Source organism: Benincasa hispida, chromosome 10 (assembly GCF_009727055.1).
Source record: "Benincasa hispida cultivar B227 chromosome 10, ASM972705v1, whole genome shotgun sequence".
Classification (NCBI taxonomy): domain Eukaryota; kingdom Viridiplantae; phylum Streptophyta; class Magnoliopsida; order Cucurbitales; family Cucurbitaceae; genus Benincasa; species Benincasa hispida.
The window spans coordinates 46,815,232-46,830,128 of record NC_052358.1 but is presented as its reverse complement, the minus strand read 5'-3'; the positions used below and the strand labels follow the sequence as shown (position 1 = coordinate 46,830,128).

General features: G+C 37.5%; 1 protein-coding gene across 1 annotated transcript; it reads left to right on the top strand.

Annotated features, from left to right (window-relative positions):
* Positions 1 to 4,183: 4,183 nt before the first annotated feature.
* Positions 4,184 to 5,457, top strand: LOC120089407 (PI-PLC X-box domain-containing protein DDB_G0293730). Its single transcript, XM_039046861.1, has one exon. The coding sequence runs from the start codon at positions 4,312 to 4,314 to the stop codon at positions 5,266 to 5,268; it is 957 nt and encodes a 318-aa protein (XP_038902789.1). The 5' UTR covers positions 4,184 to 4,311; the 3' UTR covers positions 5,269 to 5,457.
* The last annotated feature ends 9,440 nt before the right edge of the window (positions 5,458 to 14,897 follow it).

Genomic DNA, 14,897 nt, shown 5'->3' with positions numbered 1-14,897 from the left:
CGTCCCTGGAGAAATTGGAATGAAACCATCGCAAGGAGTATTCCATGCAAGAGATTGATCTCAAAACTGCTTAGGTCAAGGAACTCGTTGTCCTGACCATTGGAGCTTACAACAATTGTTGGACGCATGTTGGCTGACATGCACTTAAGACTACTTCCAGCTCATGCGACAGATAACCTTTCTATTTCAGGGTAAACATTGACTTTCGGTGCATCGCTTACACTTCAAATATTGTTTGCAACTTGGTCGTACAAGCTCAATACGCCCAAGACTAAAAGAGATGCCTGCGAAAACACAAAACTTAACAAACTATTAGCTGCTAAGTCCTTGGCAACGATGCCAAAAACTTGTTAATGAAAATTTGGTAACGAAATTTATGTATGTTGCATGTCTTATGCTATGCGTTTGTACCCATGCATCGGAGGTCATGCGTTGGAATGGAAAGTATGCGTTAATCTAGTATGCAATGACCGTGCGTCCTTATCACAAGTTTTTTTGCCTTCTCACCAAGTATAACGAGAACGCAAGTTTCTCAGGTGATCCGAGGTCGAACACAGGGACTTGTAACTCAATAATGCTTGTGAAGCAATGCGTTTGAGGCGATGAATAAAAGTAAAAAGAAGAAGTTAATGAATTACATACTACTCCTACTCCTAACTAAACAGATTGAGTAATGGAAGACTTGCGATGAGAATAGGTAGATATGCAACAACTGTTAACGCATATTAATATTTATTATCTTAAATCGCTCGAGTAATCCCAGCTCGTTACACTAATGCATCGCACACCTCTCGGTGGTCAGCCGCATGACTATATCTCTATAGTGCATGGTTGCGTCGAGCATAAGACTGTGCCTATCTCTAGGAACAATGCATACTTTACTTTAGTGCATTCCACCTCTTACCTTCTCAAGAAGTTAGATGCGGCTAATTAACTTATAGACAAACATTGCAAAACCTATCGACAAGCGTTGCCTCTCACCAAGCAACGAAGATGAACTCACTATACTTGCATAACACACACCTCTTGGTGGGTTGCTACATGCGTCCTATCTCTAGGCTACACGATTGAGTATGTGATCACCTTTGATAAATAAACGATGAAAGTAAATGGTGATAAAGATAAAGATGATGAAAAACATGGTGTTGAAGGGATTTAGAGATACATTGATTACAAAATGTAAATATCTTAAGCCCAAAATGTAATACAATACAGAGATTAGAAAGAAAATGTAAGGCTATGCGTCAGGGACGCTAATGGTGCCATGGATGGATGGTGGATACGTCTCTCTCGAGCTCTAACTCTGGCAAAAGCTCCGGTCGTCACTCGGAATAGATTGTGGAGGTGAAGAATCCTCAAAGAAAATTTCGCTCATGCTCTCATCTGTGACTGCAAGCATCTGCCTTAAGGTAGAAGCTCGGATGCCTTGAAATGAAGGTCCAAGGGGCTATTTATAGAGTTTAAACGCCGACAGCAGTCATGATTGCGTTATGTTTTACTGCTGTCTTTGTCGCGGTATGGGCAATGTCACATCATCTTATCTTGTTGATACTCCCAAAGTATGTGTTCGAGCTTAATTCAACTGAAGTATCAATGCATTCCAACCATCTTGCGATCACCTTTCTATTATGGTTATCACTCCGTGGCCGTAATCTCCAAGCGATGAACGCATTCGATCGATAGCCGCAACATCTATGCGATGGATACCTGTAACACCCCTGCAATGAATATATGCGATCACCGCATGCGTTTGTCTACGCGATAGCTCGGCTTCACCAAATACAATTGTCTTTGCGGTTGCCTGGCTTCAGCGCATGCGTTTGCTTTTGTGATTGCCTATTTCCAGCGCATGCGTTTGATTCTTGCGATAGTTACATAAATAGACACTTTGACACGGAATAACGCATAATATTGGGATTAGTGAGGATTTAGGTGCTGATCAACGCAAAACTCAATTTTTCACAAATTCTAAGTATTATCACCGTATTTTCTACTTGTTAGCCCTCATAATTCTAAATAAAAGGCTTATAATAACTGGCAGAATCATCTAGATAATAAGAGGTTGAATTTAGTTTTTTATGGAGAAAATTTTGATTTCAAATCAATAAAATATAATTTGAAATTATAATTGTTTTTCCTTATTTTAATGTGAATTTAAGATTTTATAGATAAGATGTGATTTTTTAAAATATTTTTCTTTTATATTGTGAATTTGAGATTTTATAGATAAAATATGGTTTTTTTAATAACTAATTCGGTTCTTTGAACGTGAATTTGAGATTCTGAGGACAAAATGGGATTTTTGTTATAAAAAAAAAAAAAAAAGAAATTCCTTCTCTTTAACATGAATGTACGAAAGTATGGGATAAATTTTTTCATTTAATGATTTTGATGTGAAGTTATTATGTGACTCTATAATCATCAACTAAAATGGAAATCAAAAGTTTCTTTTTCTCCTCCATAGTCTTTTTTAGATAATATAGATATAGATATTTAAAAACCCAAAATCTACTAAAATTGGTTGAATAATAAAAACTCACCAAAAAAACTTGCAACCTCATGGATTGAGAGAATGAGAGCGAAGAAGAAAATTTTGAGTAGAGGTAAAGATGAAAAAAAAAGTAGAAGTTTAAAGATTGCACCCTAATAGGGGCATTTGTGACTTTTTATCTAACAAGGAGTCCAAAAAATAATGTTTTAAAAATGGACCCTTTTTCAAAATTGAAAATTCAAATGACCTATTTTTATCTATATTCTAAACATATGTTAACCGTCCATGTTTCCTCACACACATAGTTTGGAAACTTTTATTATTTAACACGTAATTAAATAATTTATTAATTTATTAAATATTTATTGTGCAAATCCCACATAATTCCTAAAAGCTTATTATGTGACGAGTAATAAATAGAGGACTATTGTGGTACTAAAAATTTTCTACATATGATTTGATATAAGGTTTAGTTTTTGAAACCTCTACCCAATCAAACCTAATTTTTTTGGTTTTATGATTATTTTAAATCGAACCAAATCACATTTATTGTAAAAGTTATTTTGATTTTGTCTGTTTATGATGTGTCTTCTAGAGAAAAGTCCAAGCTATATGATAATCTCAACGAAGACGACTTAGCTTTGGTGAAAATGTAGCCAAAATTAAATGGCTTTGTACAAAAATAAAAAAGGAAAAATCTAACAAAAATGAAAAGAAAATAAATATAAATGACAGCTAAACAAGTGGTCCAACCATCGACATTGACTCTCCACCAATAATAGTAATAATACAACAAAGGCCGTCCCCACCAACAATACAAATGTACCAATTATGAGCAGGTTTCATATATATATAATATATATATATATATATAACATAAAATATTTTATTACATCTGAGTCTATATTTATCTTTTTGTCGTTCATTCTTGATACACATCAGAAAAAATTGAGAATATTTATAGAAAAAAAACTAGAATTTGCAATGTAACAAACTGCGGTTGAATAGTTGAATAACTACAGGTAGATTGGTGCAATTCATGATGCAACTAAATTTTATTAAGAATATTTTATGCATATGACAATAGTAGGACGCAATTTAATCTACACCAATCTTTATGCAGTCTATACTATTCACATAACAAAAGAAAAAAAAAAGCTTTAAAATATTTTAATTGAAATTTAGAGTTTGCAAATAAATTTGGTTGAACAATTGAGTGAACTGCTTTAAGATGGGTAGAGGTCGAGGGCACTTAATATTTTTAGGATAAAGTATCATTTTAGTTATTATATTTTAAGGTTTGTTTAATTTGAGTTATTGTACCTCTTAAATGTCCAATCTTAGTTCATATATTTTAAATAAATATGAAATTTCAAAAACTTTTCATTATCTATTAGTATTTTCACTATAAAATTTGAAAACATATTAATCTTTTATATTTTCTTGTATAAAAATTATTTTTCAAAAATAATTTGGATAAAATTTAACTTGGAGAAATTAAATAAATACATACGGTATGGTTAAAAAAAATTTAACTATGCTGATCGGAATGATATTTTAATTTATTTTAAAGCATTTTTTACGTATGAGATTAAACCACCACCACGTCCCGTCTCATTCTCTTTAAAAAATATTTAAAACAAATAAATTTAAAAGAAAAAAAAAATCCAATAACAGCTTAACCAAACTTTGAAAACGAAACAAATTAATCATTAAAAAAGCGAAAATATAATACCTCCCTTAACCAAAATACGTTGTCTTAAAGATCAAAAAACCAATCTCTGTTTCGAAGAACAAAGATTCATCGGTGTTTCTGAAAAATGGGTTCTCAGGTATCGAAACAAGTCGAACGCCGGAAATCCATTCACACGGAGAAGAAAGCTCTGGCGGAGCTCCAGCAGAACTCCGGCGAGGATTTTCCGGGCTCCGATTACCGGCCACCGGACAGAAAAAACTGGATGTCAAATCTCGGCTCAGAAAGAACACGCATAAACCAAATCATATGGCCAGGGACTCACGATTCCGCCACAAACGTCATCGGAATTCCCTTCATCACGCGCCCTTTCGCCCAGTGTCAATCACTCTCCATTTACGAGCAGCTCGTGTTGGGCACGCGCCTCCTCGACATTCGTATTCAAGAAAATCGTTTAGTCTGCCATGGAATCCTCTCAACGTACAGCGTCGACGTCGTTTTCGCCGATTTAAAGAAATTCCTCGCCGAAACGCAATCAGAAATCGTAATCCTCGAGATCCGAACAGAGTTCGGCCACGATGATCCACCCGATTTCGATAAGTATATTGTCGAACAGATCGGCGAGTTTTTGATTCACAACGATGATCGGGTGTTTGAGAAGACGATTGCGGAATTGTTGCCGAAAAGGGTGATTTGTATTTGGAAGCCGAGAAAATCGCCGGCGCCGAAGGCCGGCGAGCCGTTGTGGAGTGGTGGGTATTTGAAGGATAATTGGATCGATACGGATCTGCCGTCGACGAAGTTTGAGAGTAATTTGAAATTCTTGTCGGAGCAGCCGCCGGTGACAAAGAGGAAATACTTTTACAGAGTGGAGAATACAGTGACACCGAAGGCCGATAACCCGATTTTGTGTGTGAAACCGGTGACGAGGAGGATTCATAAATTTGCTCGGTTGTTTATTCATCAAAGCTTTACAAAGGGCGTCGCCGATAAGTTGCAGGTTTTGTCGACGGATTTCATTGATGGGGATTTTGTGGATGCTTGCGTTGGACTTACAAGTGCAAGAATTGAAGGGAAGGCCTAAGAATTTGGGTTTTTTATTTAAAAAAAATTAAAATTTGTATTGTTTGTTTATAACTTTATGATCAGTGTGTGTTATGTTTGTTTGTTTGTTTAATTATCTGGGTTCTTTTTGAGAAAATAATTAAGGTATAATTATTTGTAATTAATTAGAGTTATGTTATGTGTATTATTTCAAGTAGTTTTTAGGGCACTACTTTGTCTTCCATATTCTCACCATTGGTAGGTTTAAGTACGATGGAGCTTTGCTTAGATTCGTTCAAGTTTGGGATCTTAAACTTTTGAGGGTGTTCAAAAGTTAAATCGGGAGAAGGTGAATGATTTGGAAAACTATGTTTCAAGTGTAGGTTCGATTACAAAGTTCATAGTGTATATAGGCTCGAAAACTTGTGTTTGTGTGTTGAGACATGAAGGTTTAAGAATCCTTAATTTGAAACCAAAAATTCTAAGATCGTACTTGATAATAAATCAACGGTTTGATTTTTTGTTTTCAAAATTTATTTTTGTTTTCTATCAAAGTTCTAAATAATTTAAAGTAGAGGTAACATTCATAAACTTAACTCCAAAAAAACCAAAAATCAAAATTCACATAAATATTAAACAACCTAAACTGTTGTAATGCATCCATTTTAGATTATGGAATTGTTCAAATTTATTAAAAAATATAGTAGAGAACATTTATTGGCATGTTAATATGAGATAAAATATACATTTTAGGAGACAAGATTGTATATTGCTATTCTTTTAGATTTTTATTATATGTAATATGCTGATATTCTCATCTTAATAACATTATTGTTATTGTTGTTGTTATTATTATTATTAATTCAAATAATCTTGTAGTTTTATTCTTTTGTGCTTAATGATGGAATTATTTATGAAAATTTGAGAGTTGTATATATAAATTTTTTTAGTACATGTAAATAAGAATTAGACAGCAAATGTGAGATGGTTAACCATATAAAATTTCTTTTCAGTTTGAATATCTTTTATACATAGAGATTCTGTATCTTGAACTTTTAATGTCATCCACATTATAAAAGGATACAATCATTATGCAACAAACTTTTAGGCATTGTTAATAAATTTAAATTGTGAAATTTCTTCCATATCATTACTAATCCAATTTGTGTAATGGGTCATTTCATCTTCTTTTTATTTTTATTTTTATTTTATTTTTGTTTTTGTTTTATCTACCCCACTTTTATAATTATTTTTGGGAAGAGAATCTTTATAATCTTTTTTTTTTCTCTTTTTAACTTTTTAAAATTTTCTTTAGAAAAAACTTTTATCACTTTTCAAGTTAAATTTAGGTCAAATTATATTCTTTTTTTAGAAACGAAAAAAAACTTCATCAACTTACTTAAAACCTGATGAACTACAAGTAGTTAAATCAGAAATTAAGAGATTGTAGTGTATATAGAAAAGGAGGTTTTTTTTTTTTTTTTTTTTTTTTTTTTTTTTTTTTTTTTAAATATTGTGGTTAAGAAAAATATTTAGGGAAATATTGTTATTTTGAAAGTATTTAGAGATTTAGGGTTGTTTTGGAGTTTTCAAGGACGGGGAGGTTTTGTAAAATATTGTGTCAAGGGTTCAGCACTTGACCTAAAGAAGATATCGAGAGTTGAACGTTCGATGTACAAAAATTAAAGAAGAGGTCGAGGGTTGACCTCCATAAAGCTGCACTGGGAATCTCTGCAGCCGTGTCAGCCGTCTCGTCCCATCAATTTAATTTTCCCAACACCCCTCTGTCGAGTTTAATCCCATGGGTCTAGTTTTGAAAACTCAACCTTCAACCTTTTAACCCCATCCTCCTCTTCTTTCATTTCTCACAGCTTCTGCCTTCTTCATTTCATCGTTTTTTCATTTCATCGTTTCTTCATTTCTTAAAATCATTTCGCCTTCTTCTTCGAACCTAATTAAAACTCTTACAAATTTTCTTCTGCCTTCTTCATTTCTTCATAAAAAAAATCTTCTTCTTCTCTCACATTCGTCTATTAAATTGTGAGGTTTGTACCTTTACTATACAAAATTTCATTTTTTTAAATAACTATAAATTTTGTTCCTATTCTCATACTATTATATATCTTTTTATAGTTTTTGTTGTTGTTTAGGAAACAAAGAACAAAAAAGATTACGTTAACAAAATTCTAATACTCTAATAATATTTTGTTTTTTTCATAGTTTTTGTTGCCGGATAACAGAGAAAATAGAGATCATTGTCACTTTGGGGGAAAAAAGTAAAACCAATATAATATTTTGTGTTTCAGGTTATTTGGGAGCCCAACAAAATTATTATGCACACTTTGCCCAATTTCTGTATGAATGATCAAAACATATGGGGGACGATGAGTCCTCTCATATGTTTTTCACATTGGTGAGTGACATCTTCCTGCCAGGGTGATGAGACAATCCAGTTTTCAACAGGATATCCATTGCCTTGTAATACTGAACCCCTACTGCATGATATTGACTTAAGGACTGGAGATTGGTCCGAAAAAGTTGCACATTTGATAGTGCGATGGCACTATCGTGCAAGGTTTATTGCAGTGGGGGTTTCTATTGAACAGTTTGATAGGGATGTCACTCAAGACTACATTCATTGGTATAATAATATCACAAAGCGCCATGTCACTCGTTCGGGAGTAGTTGTGGGTCATCTGGTAAATGAATGAATATTATCTAATAATTTTTAATTTAAATTTATTTTAAATATTATCTAATTGTTTTATAATTCATGGAGATCGAACAACAGTAGACTCCATGATGTTGCGAATGATTCAAACTAGGTTCTTGCTATATGTAGTGACAACCAAAGCTATATGGAAGAGATACACTATATGCACGATATACCTATTGTTCTTCCACCAGCTCCTAAGCGTAGAGGACCTGTTCGGGAAGAGGATGAGTTCGATTAGTTTGCCCACAATGTGGAAGAGTTGCCCCCTGTGATGCAGATACAAAGTCAATCTGATTACTCTTGCTAATGTAGCAGGCTCTTCAACAACTCTTGTTGAAGTTTCGGTAGTTTCATTGGAAAGCTCACACAACACGACTTTGCTTCGTAGACTGTGCTCATTATATGATCCTCCTCCAGGAAAGTAGCATTTGTTGAAATAAACACCTTATTTTCCATCGGAGCATAAAAATAACCCCCTCGTGTACCTTTAGGGTAGCCTACAAAAAGGCATAACCTTGATCGTGGTTCCAACTTCTTGGGATTAGCCTCAAGCACATGTGCAGGGCAACCCCAAATGCAAAAGTGACATAAACTAGTTTTACGCCCGTTCCACAACTGATGATGGAAATTTAGATTACCAAATCGTCAAGGACTTGATTACTAAAATTAGGTGAATGCTATATGCAATGAATGTCTTAAGGTATACGTAATTATCATGCGTCGGTGGTCATGCGTTGGAATGAACTTTACGTTAACAAATGTATGCGATGACCATGCGTTCCTATCACAAGTTTTCTTGCATCCACGCCAAGTATAACGTGAACGCAAGTTTCTCGAGTGATCCAAGGTCGAACTCAGGGACTTGTAGCTGGATGTATGCGGTAATGTGCATGCGACGATTGAATAAAAGAATGATGGAGGGGTTGTTAAGCTAACACTACTCCTACTCCTAACTAACAGATAACGCATTGAGAATATGCATGAGAGGTAGAGACACGAAAACTATTGACAGAAAGTAAATGGATGGAAAAATAGATAAAATGTGGAGATGTCTTTATTGCAACACTAAGCTTGACCGCAAAGGCAACCTCAGCCATCGCAAGCTATGCGATCATGCTACACACACTCGAGCCTAATTCTAGGACGCATACGATGTATATGTGATAGTGTCGAGAAGCCTATGCCTGTATAAACCTCCATAACCCACTCACGTGCTTTCCCCGCATGAGCATGATGGCCGCATACCACCGTATCCTACTTCTCGATGCATGCAATATTCTATCTGTAGGGTGCATACACTGTGTAATAGCAAAGGGAGCTTATCTCTAAGTTCCCCATTCTTGCTTATGCGTTCCAATCCGCTTTCTTGAGTCTTAGATTTGGGTTTTAGACTACTCTCTCAAGTATGCCTAAATGATGAATGATACGCTTATAAGACTAGGTAACCGCATGAACTTGGCTGACGCAAGATTATTCCTATCTCTAGTGAACAATAGATTAAATTGCTTAATACGACTAACCACTTACCCTCTGAGGCAGCTAGTTGTTGTTGACTTTACTCATAAACAAGCGTTGCGTCCGCCTATAGACAGGTGTTGTTACAGCTTCAAATTAAGAGAATAAGGTTTTCTCACACACTCACGCAACGCACACCTCTCGGTGGTTTGCTACATGCTTTCATATCTCTAATCTACAAGACTAAGTAAGCGATACTCTAGCAATCTCATTAAGTGATACAATAAAAGTTAAGGGTGCTAAGTAAAGAAAGATGGAGATGGAATCGAAGAAAACACATAAATGCATTAAACACATAATGTATTAATTCCTTAATCCCAAAATGTAATACAATACAATATAAGAAAAGAAGAGAAAATGAAATGACCAGCTGGAAGCAATGTCTTGCTTTCAGCAGATGTATGTCAAAGCTGCCGGTGGTGCAACGAATGGGCAGTGGAGTTGACTCTCTCGAGATCTAGCTTCGATCGAAAGCTCCAGTCGTCACTCGGAATGGAGGAAGGAGATGAAGAACTCTCAAGCTTTCTTCTCATGCATTTTTCTAGATCACAAGGATCCGCCCTTAGGGAACCTCAGGCGAAAACCTTGGATAAGTTAAAGTCTGTCTCTTATACACATCTAGATGTGTATAAGAGACAGACTCTCAGCATCTTTTCACGCATTTTTTCTAGATCACAAGGATCCGCCCTTAGGCGAAAACATTGGATGAACTGAAATTCTGCTCATCGACTTCTATATAGGGCTTGATCGCTGACAACATTAATGGACTGCTCTGATTCTGACATACGCGGCACGTTAGTCCTTTTCTGAATCTTTGCTGCTAACGACATGGTAGGTGAAATATCAACATCATCTTTTGATTTCCCGAGACATGCGTTGATGCATTCATTCCACCAACCTTGCGTTGATCCCACTAGTATGCATTATCGTGTAGCCACAATCGTGCAGTGACCACATTCGCTTAATACCGCAACTCTACATAATGACCGCAATTGCTTGACGATCACAACTCCTATGCGATGGACGCATGCGGCTGATTACCGCAACACCCATGCATTGATCGAATGCATTCGCCTTTGCGATGGAGAGTTTCTCCGCATACGGTTGCAGTAGTTCGGCTTCCACGTTTGCGTCCACTTCCTGCGTTAGCTACAAAAATAGACATTTGAATGCATAATAACGCATAATAATGGGTTGGCCGAGATTCTCAATGCTGAACGTCGCAAGCTCATTTTCTTATGAATTCCTAACATAATTGCCGTATATTCTACTTAACAACCCTCATAATTCTAAATAAAAGGCCTAAGATGACATGCATTTCTGCATGTCATCAATAACTTTAGAGGTGTTCCTGCAATACTCTTGGAGGGAACACAGTTGAGTATGTACACCGCAGTCTCCACTGTGAAACCCCAAAACGAGCTCGGTAAGAAAGTATAACTCATCATCTAGCGAACCATGTCTAACAAGGTCCTATTTCTCCTCTCCGCTACACCATTCTGCTGAGGTGTACCCGACGCTGAGAGTTGGGAAACGATTCCATGTTCTATCAAATAGTTCTGGAATGCCGAGTCCAAAAACTCTCCACCTCAATTCGATTGAAGTGTTTTAATCCGTCTATTTAATGCGTTTTCAACTTCAGCCTTGAACTCTTTAAATTTTTCAAAGGATTCAAATTTTCGTTGCATAAGATAAACATACCCGTACCTAGAGTAATCATCATCAAAACTGATAAAATACTCATAGCCATCTCGGGCTCGCACATTCATAGGACCACAAAGGTCAAAATGTACTAACTCAAGAGGCTCTTTGGCTCTAGAACCTTTTCCAGTAAAAGGTCGTCTAATCATCTTACCCTCAAGGCAAGATTCACACACAGGTAAAGAATTTTCTTTTAACTCACTTAGAAGTCCATTCTTCACCAGTCTCTCAATCCTATTGAGATTGATGTGCCCTAAACGAAGATGCCAAAGTTGGACATTTTTCTTTGGAGAAATTCGTCGACGTTTTGATTGAGTTACAACAGTTATGAACATTTTAGTATTATGGAGGGAATTAATGGCTAACGGCCTTAGCACATATAAATTCAATTCCAGATTTGCTGTGCAAATAAAAACACAATCTTTATGAATAAATGCTTTATTCACATCAAAAGAGACAATATGTTTATATTGCAATAAACACTTTACAGAAATAAGGTTCCTCTTTAGTTCAGGAACAATATACACATCATTTAAAATAAGAAACCTATTCTGTAAAGCTAACTGAAGTCCTCCCACTGCCACAGCTGAGACGACGTGCTCGGTGCCTACTCGCATTGTCATCTCACCAGTCTTCAGCTGTCGCCAAGATCTAATCCCCTGAAAAGAAGAACAAACATGGTTAGTGGCGCCTGAATCAATTATCCAGGTAGAATCATCATTCTCCACTAAATAAGTTTCAAGCACAAGTAAATCACATTTACCTTTATCGACCTTGGCCTTAGCCTTGGTTGCTTTCTTCTCTTTCATATACCGAAGACAGTTCCTCTTCCAGTATCCATCTTGGTTGCAATGGAAACACTTTCCTTTAGCAACTTGTGGACGCCTCCTTAGGGCTACAGACGGTGGGTTAGTAGGTGCCTTCCCTTTTCCCTTACCACCATTCTTCTTCTTCCCCTTTGTAGAGTTAGAAGCAGAAGGTGTAGACTTCGTTCCTGTGGTCGAACCTCTATGGAACATCCTAGAGGATGAAGCAACATTTGCCTCACCCTTCTACCTCTCCTTACTTTTCAGTAAATATTGGTATGTCTGCAATTCGTTGAGGAGAGTTGTAAGGTTATATTTCACTTTGTTAAGAATTACATTGCTAACAAAGTGCAGAAAGCTCTTCGGCAAAGAATGCAGGATTATGCTAACCTGGCTGCCCTCATCGATGGTAGACCCATTCAACTTCGCCACATTAAAATGGACCATCATGTTTAGCACATGTTCACGAACAGAGGTGCCTTCTTGCATTTTGGAGTTGAATATGTATTTAAGAGTCTCATGCATAAGCTGTTCAGACGGTTGTACAAACATCCCCCGCAAAGACTCCATGGTCTCACGCGCTGAGACCATAGGCTCATGTTTCTTGGCTAAGACTTTAGAAAGACTTGCTAAGATGTAGGCTCGGGCCTTCTCATTCGTCCTTGTCGATCGCTCGTATGCCTCCCGAACATTTCGAGTGCCATTTGGAGCTGGAATAGGAGGACAAGCCTCCGTAAGAGAGAACATGAGATCCTCGATGATTAGGATCGTCGTGATCATGTGTTTCCATGTTACAAAATTATCGCCAGTAAGTTTTTCGGCGCTTAACAGCGATAACGTGGCTGTTACCATTTGAAAATGTTGCGAAAATACAAACATAACTTTATTAGATTTTGCTAAACCACTTTTAAACCAATCAGTTTTGCAAAACAGTTTCATGTATCATAAGTTATAGACTTCTATTTTGCAATGATGCCCCGGTGAGGCAGGACAAATGCCACCGGTTGGGTGATCAGTTACCCCTTCACTTCGATGAGACATTCTCAACCATTAGATAGAACCAACTCTTGGAGCTGAACCTAACAGCCACCATTTTTTGGTCCAGAATCGCTAATCTTTAACTATTCTGCATAAGTGTAACCCCTTGTTTTCGGTGCCAGAGTCCCACCCTAATGCACTTACCGTAGGGAAAAGATAGATTAGGACAAGAGACTAAGTTACCTTATCCTCTTACAGAAGATCAAATAAAGAAACGCGCAAAACTGCCATCCTTTAAAGGGACACTCCCAGGGTTCTTCGAGGTGATGTGCAGTAACTTTATTCAACCTAACGAGGGAGACTGAGGGGTATGCTGTGCAATTTCCACTCCCACTTACTATGAACATTCTCTCCATTCACCTTGATATTGACTCGAACTCTCTACCGAGCTTTACCCAGCCCGCATTTCCTTTTGAAGGGGGCCAAAGAAATGTCTCCACCAGCTGCCAACAGTCTTTCTTCGGAATTCTACTGAACGGGTCGATCCTCCCCTCCCCTTTGTTTTAGCAACTTATCCTAAGGTCTCCTCACCAAGAGCTCCAATAATTACATACTTCTATGTTGTTCGTTATTGATGTCGTAGATCTTGGGATTATATAAGGATGGGTCGTTCCCGACGGCTGTTTCCGTAACTCCACTCTATATAAGTCTTCGTTTATAACAGCAGCAAAGTAATCCGAAAGGCAACCTCTTTCGGATAAATATATTAGCCCAGCATTTACCCCAAAACAAAGGAGAGAGATGTCCCGTCCCTTCTTTATGCACATCCATATACATAGCTAGACACAAAGGTGTACAATCCGGTCAAAATCTGGGGTTCTTCTTGTTCATTCACTGATTGTTCTCTTACTTGCTCTAGTGGCTGGCAAACGCCAACCGAGAGGGGAGAACGAATGGCTCAGGAATCGACTGGTTCCGAGCGGACTCATGGAGCTACAACTTGGATTATGGTAGAATAAGAGGATTTGTCTTTCTTAGCTTAGGAAATGAGTTCACTTTAAAGACCGCCGCTGGGAGGCGAGGGAGTCACTTGTCTGGTCTTGCGGTGCACTCACTCCCGTTACGAGAATGAAATGACGCCCCAGCTCGACTCGAGACCAAGACTCCTTACAACTCGCACCAGGTTGGTCTAGTAATTAGGGGGCGGCCGGAGATTGATTGAAAAGGCAACCCAGCTGCCCCTCCCCCCTAGCCACCTACCTACTCGTGCTCGTAGCTCGATCGGAGGTCAACGAGTGTGGTCTGGCGGAAAAACATAATTGCCCTGGCTTCGATGATCAACCCCTGGCACATTTAGGATTTGATCTTCGGCCATCCTGGTCCTCACGACCCAACACAATCAATATTATTCCTCGATATTTTCTTTAAAAGATACAAAAGGTGTTGATACGTCCCATCCACATAGAAAGCTTACCCTCTTCCACACATTACCGGTGGATGCTACAGCCGCTATCACTTTGGCTGCAGGAGGGGAATGAAGAGAGAGGAAGTAGGGAAGAAAAGGTTATTCCCTATTGGCTCACCCTTGTATCAGGCCTTGGTACGGCCTATACATGATTGGGCCATGACGGTTTTGGCAAGGTATAGTTTGATTTTGACCTATAACCAGACTCAATCGTTGCAGTACTTTCGAATCAAGATCAAATGATTTTCTTTTTCTTTCAAGGCACGATTGAGTGGAGTTACGATCCGTGATCATAAGGAATCTTGGGTGGGTAAAAAGCTCACTGAGCGATGATTGATAAAGTCCCTACCTCTGAAAGCGGAAGGAAGCCAGTGCCATCGATTCTTCCAGAGAAAAGGATCATGGCGCCCCAGAACCGTGACATCCAGCAGCAGCATCTCCTTGCTTACATGCGAGAGACAACTATGCCAGTCGTTATTCTCGGCTCT

Excerpts from the sequence above, each read along its gene's own strand:
- LOC120089407 (XM_039046861.1), top strand. The coding sequence starts at position 4,312 with ATGGGTTCTCAGGTATCGAAACAAGTCGAACGCCGGAAATCCATTCAC.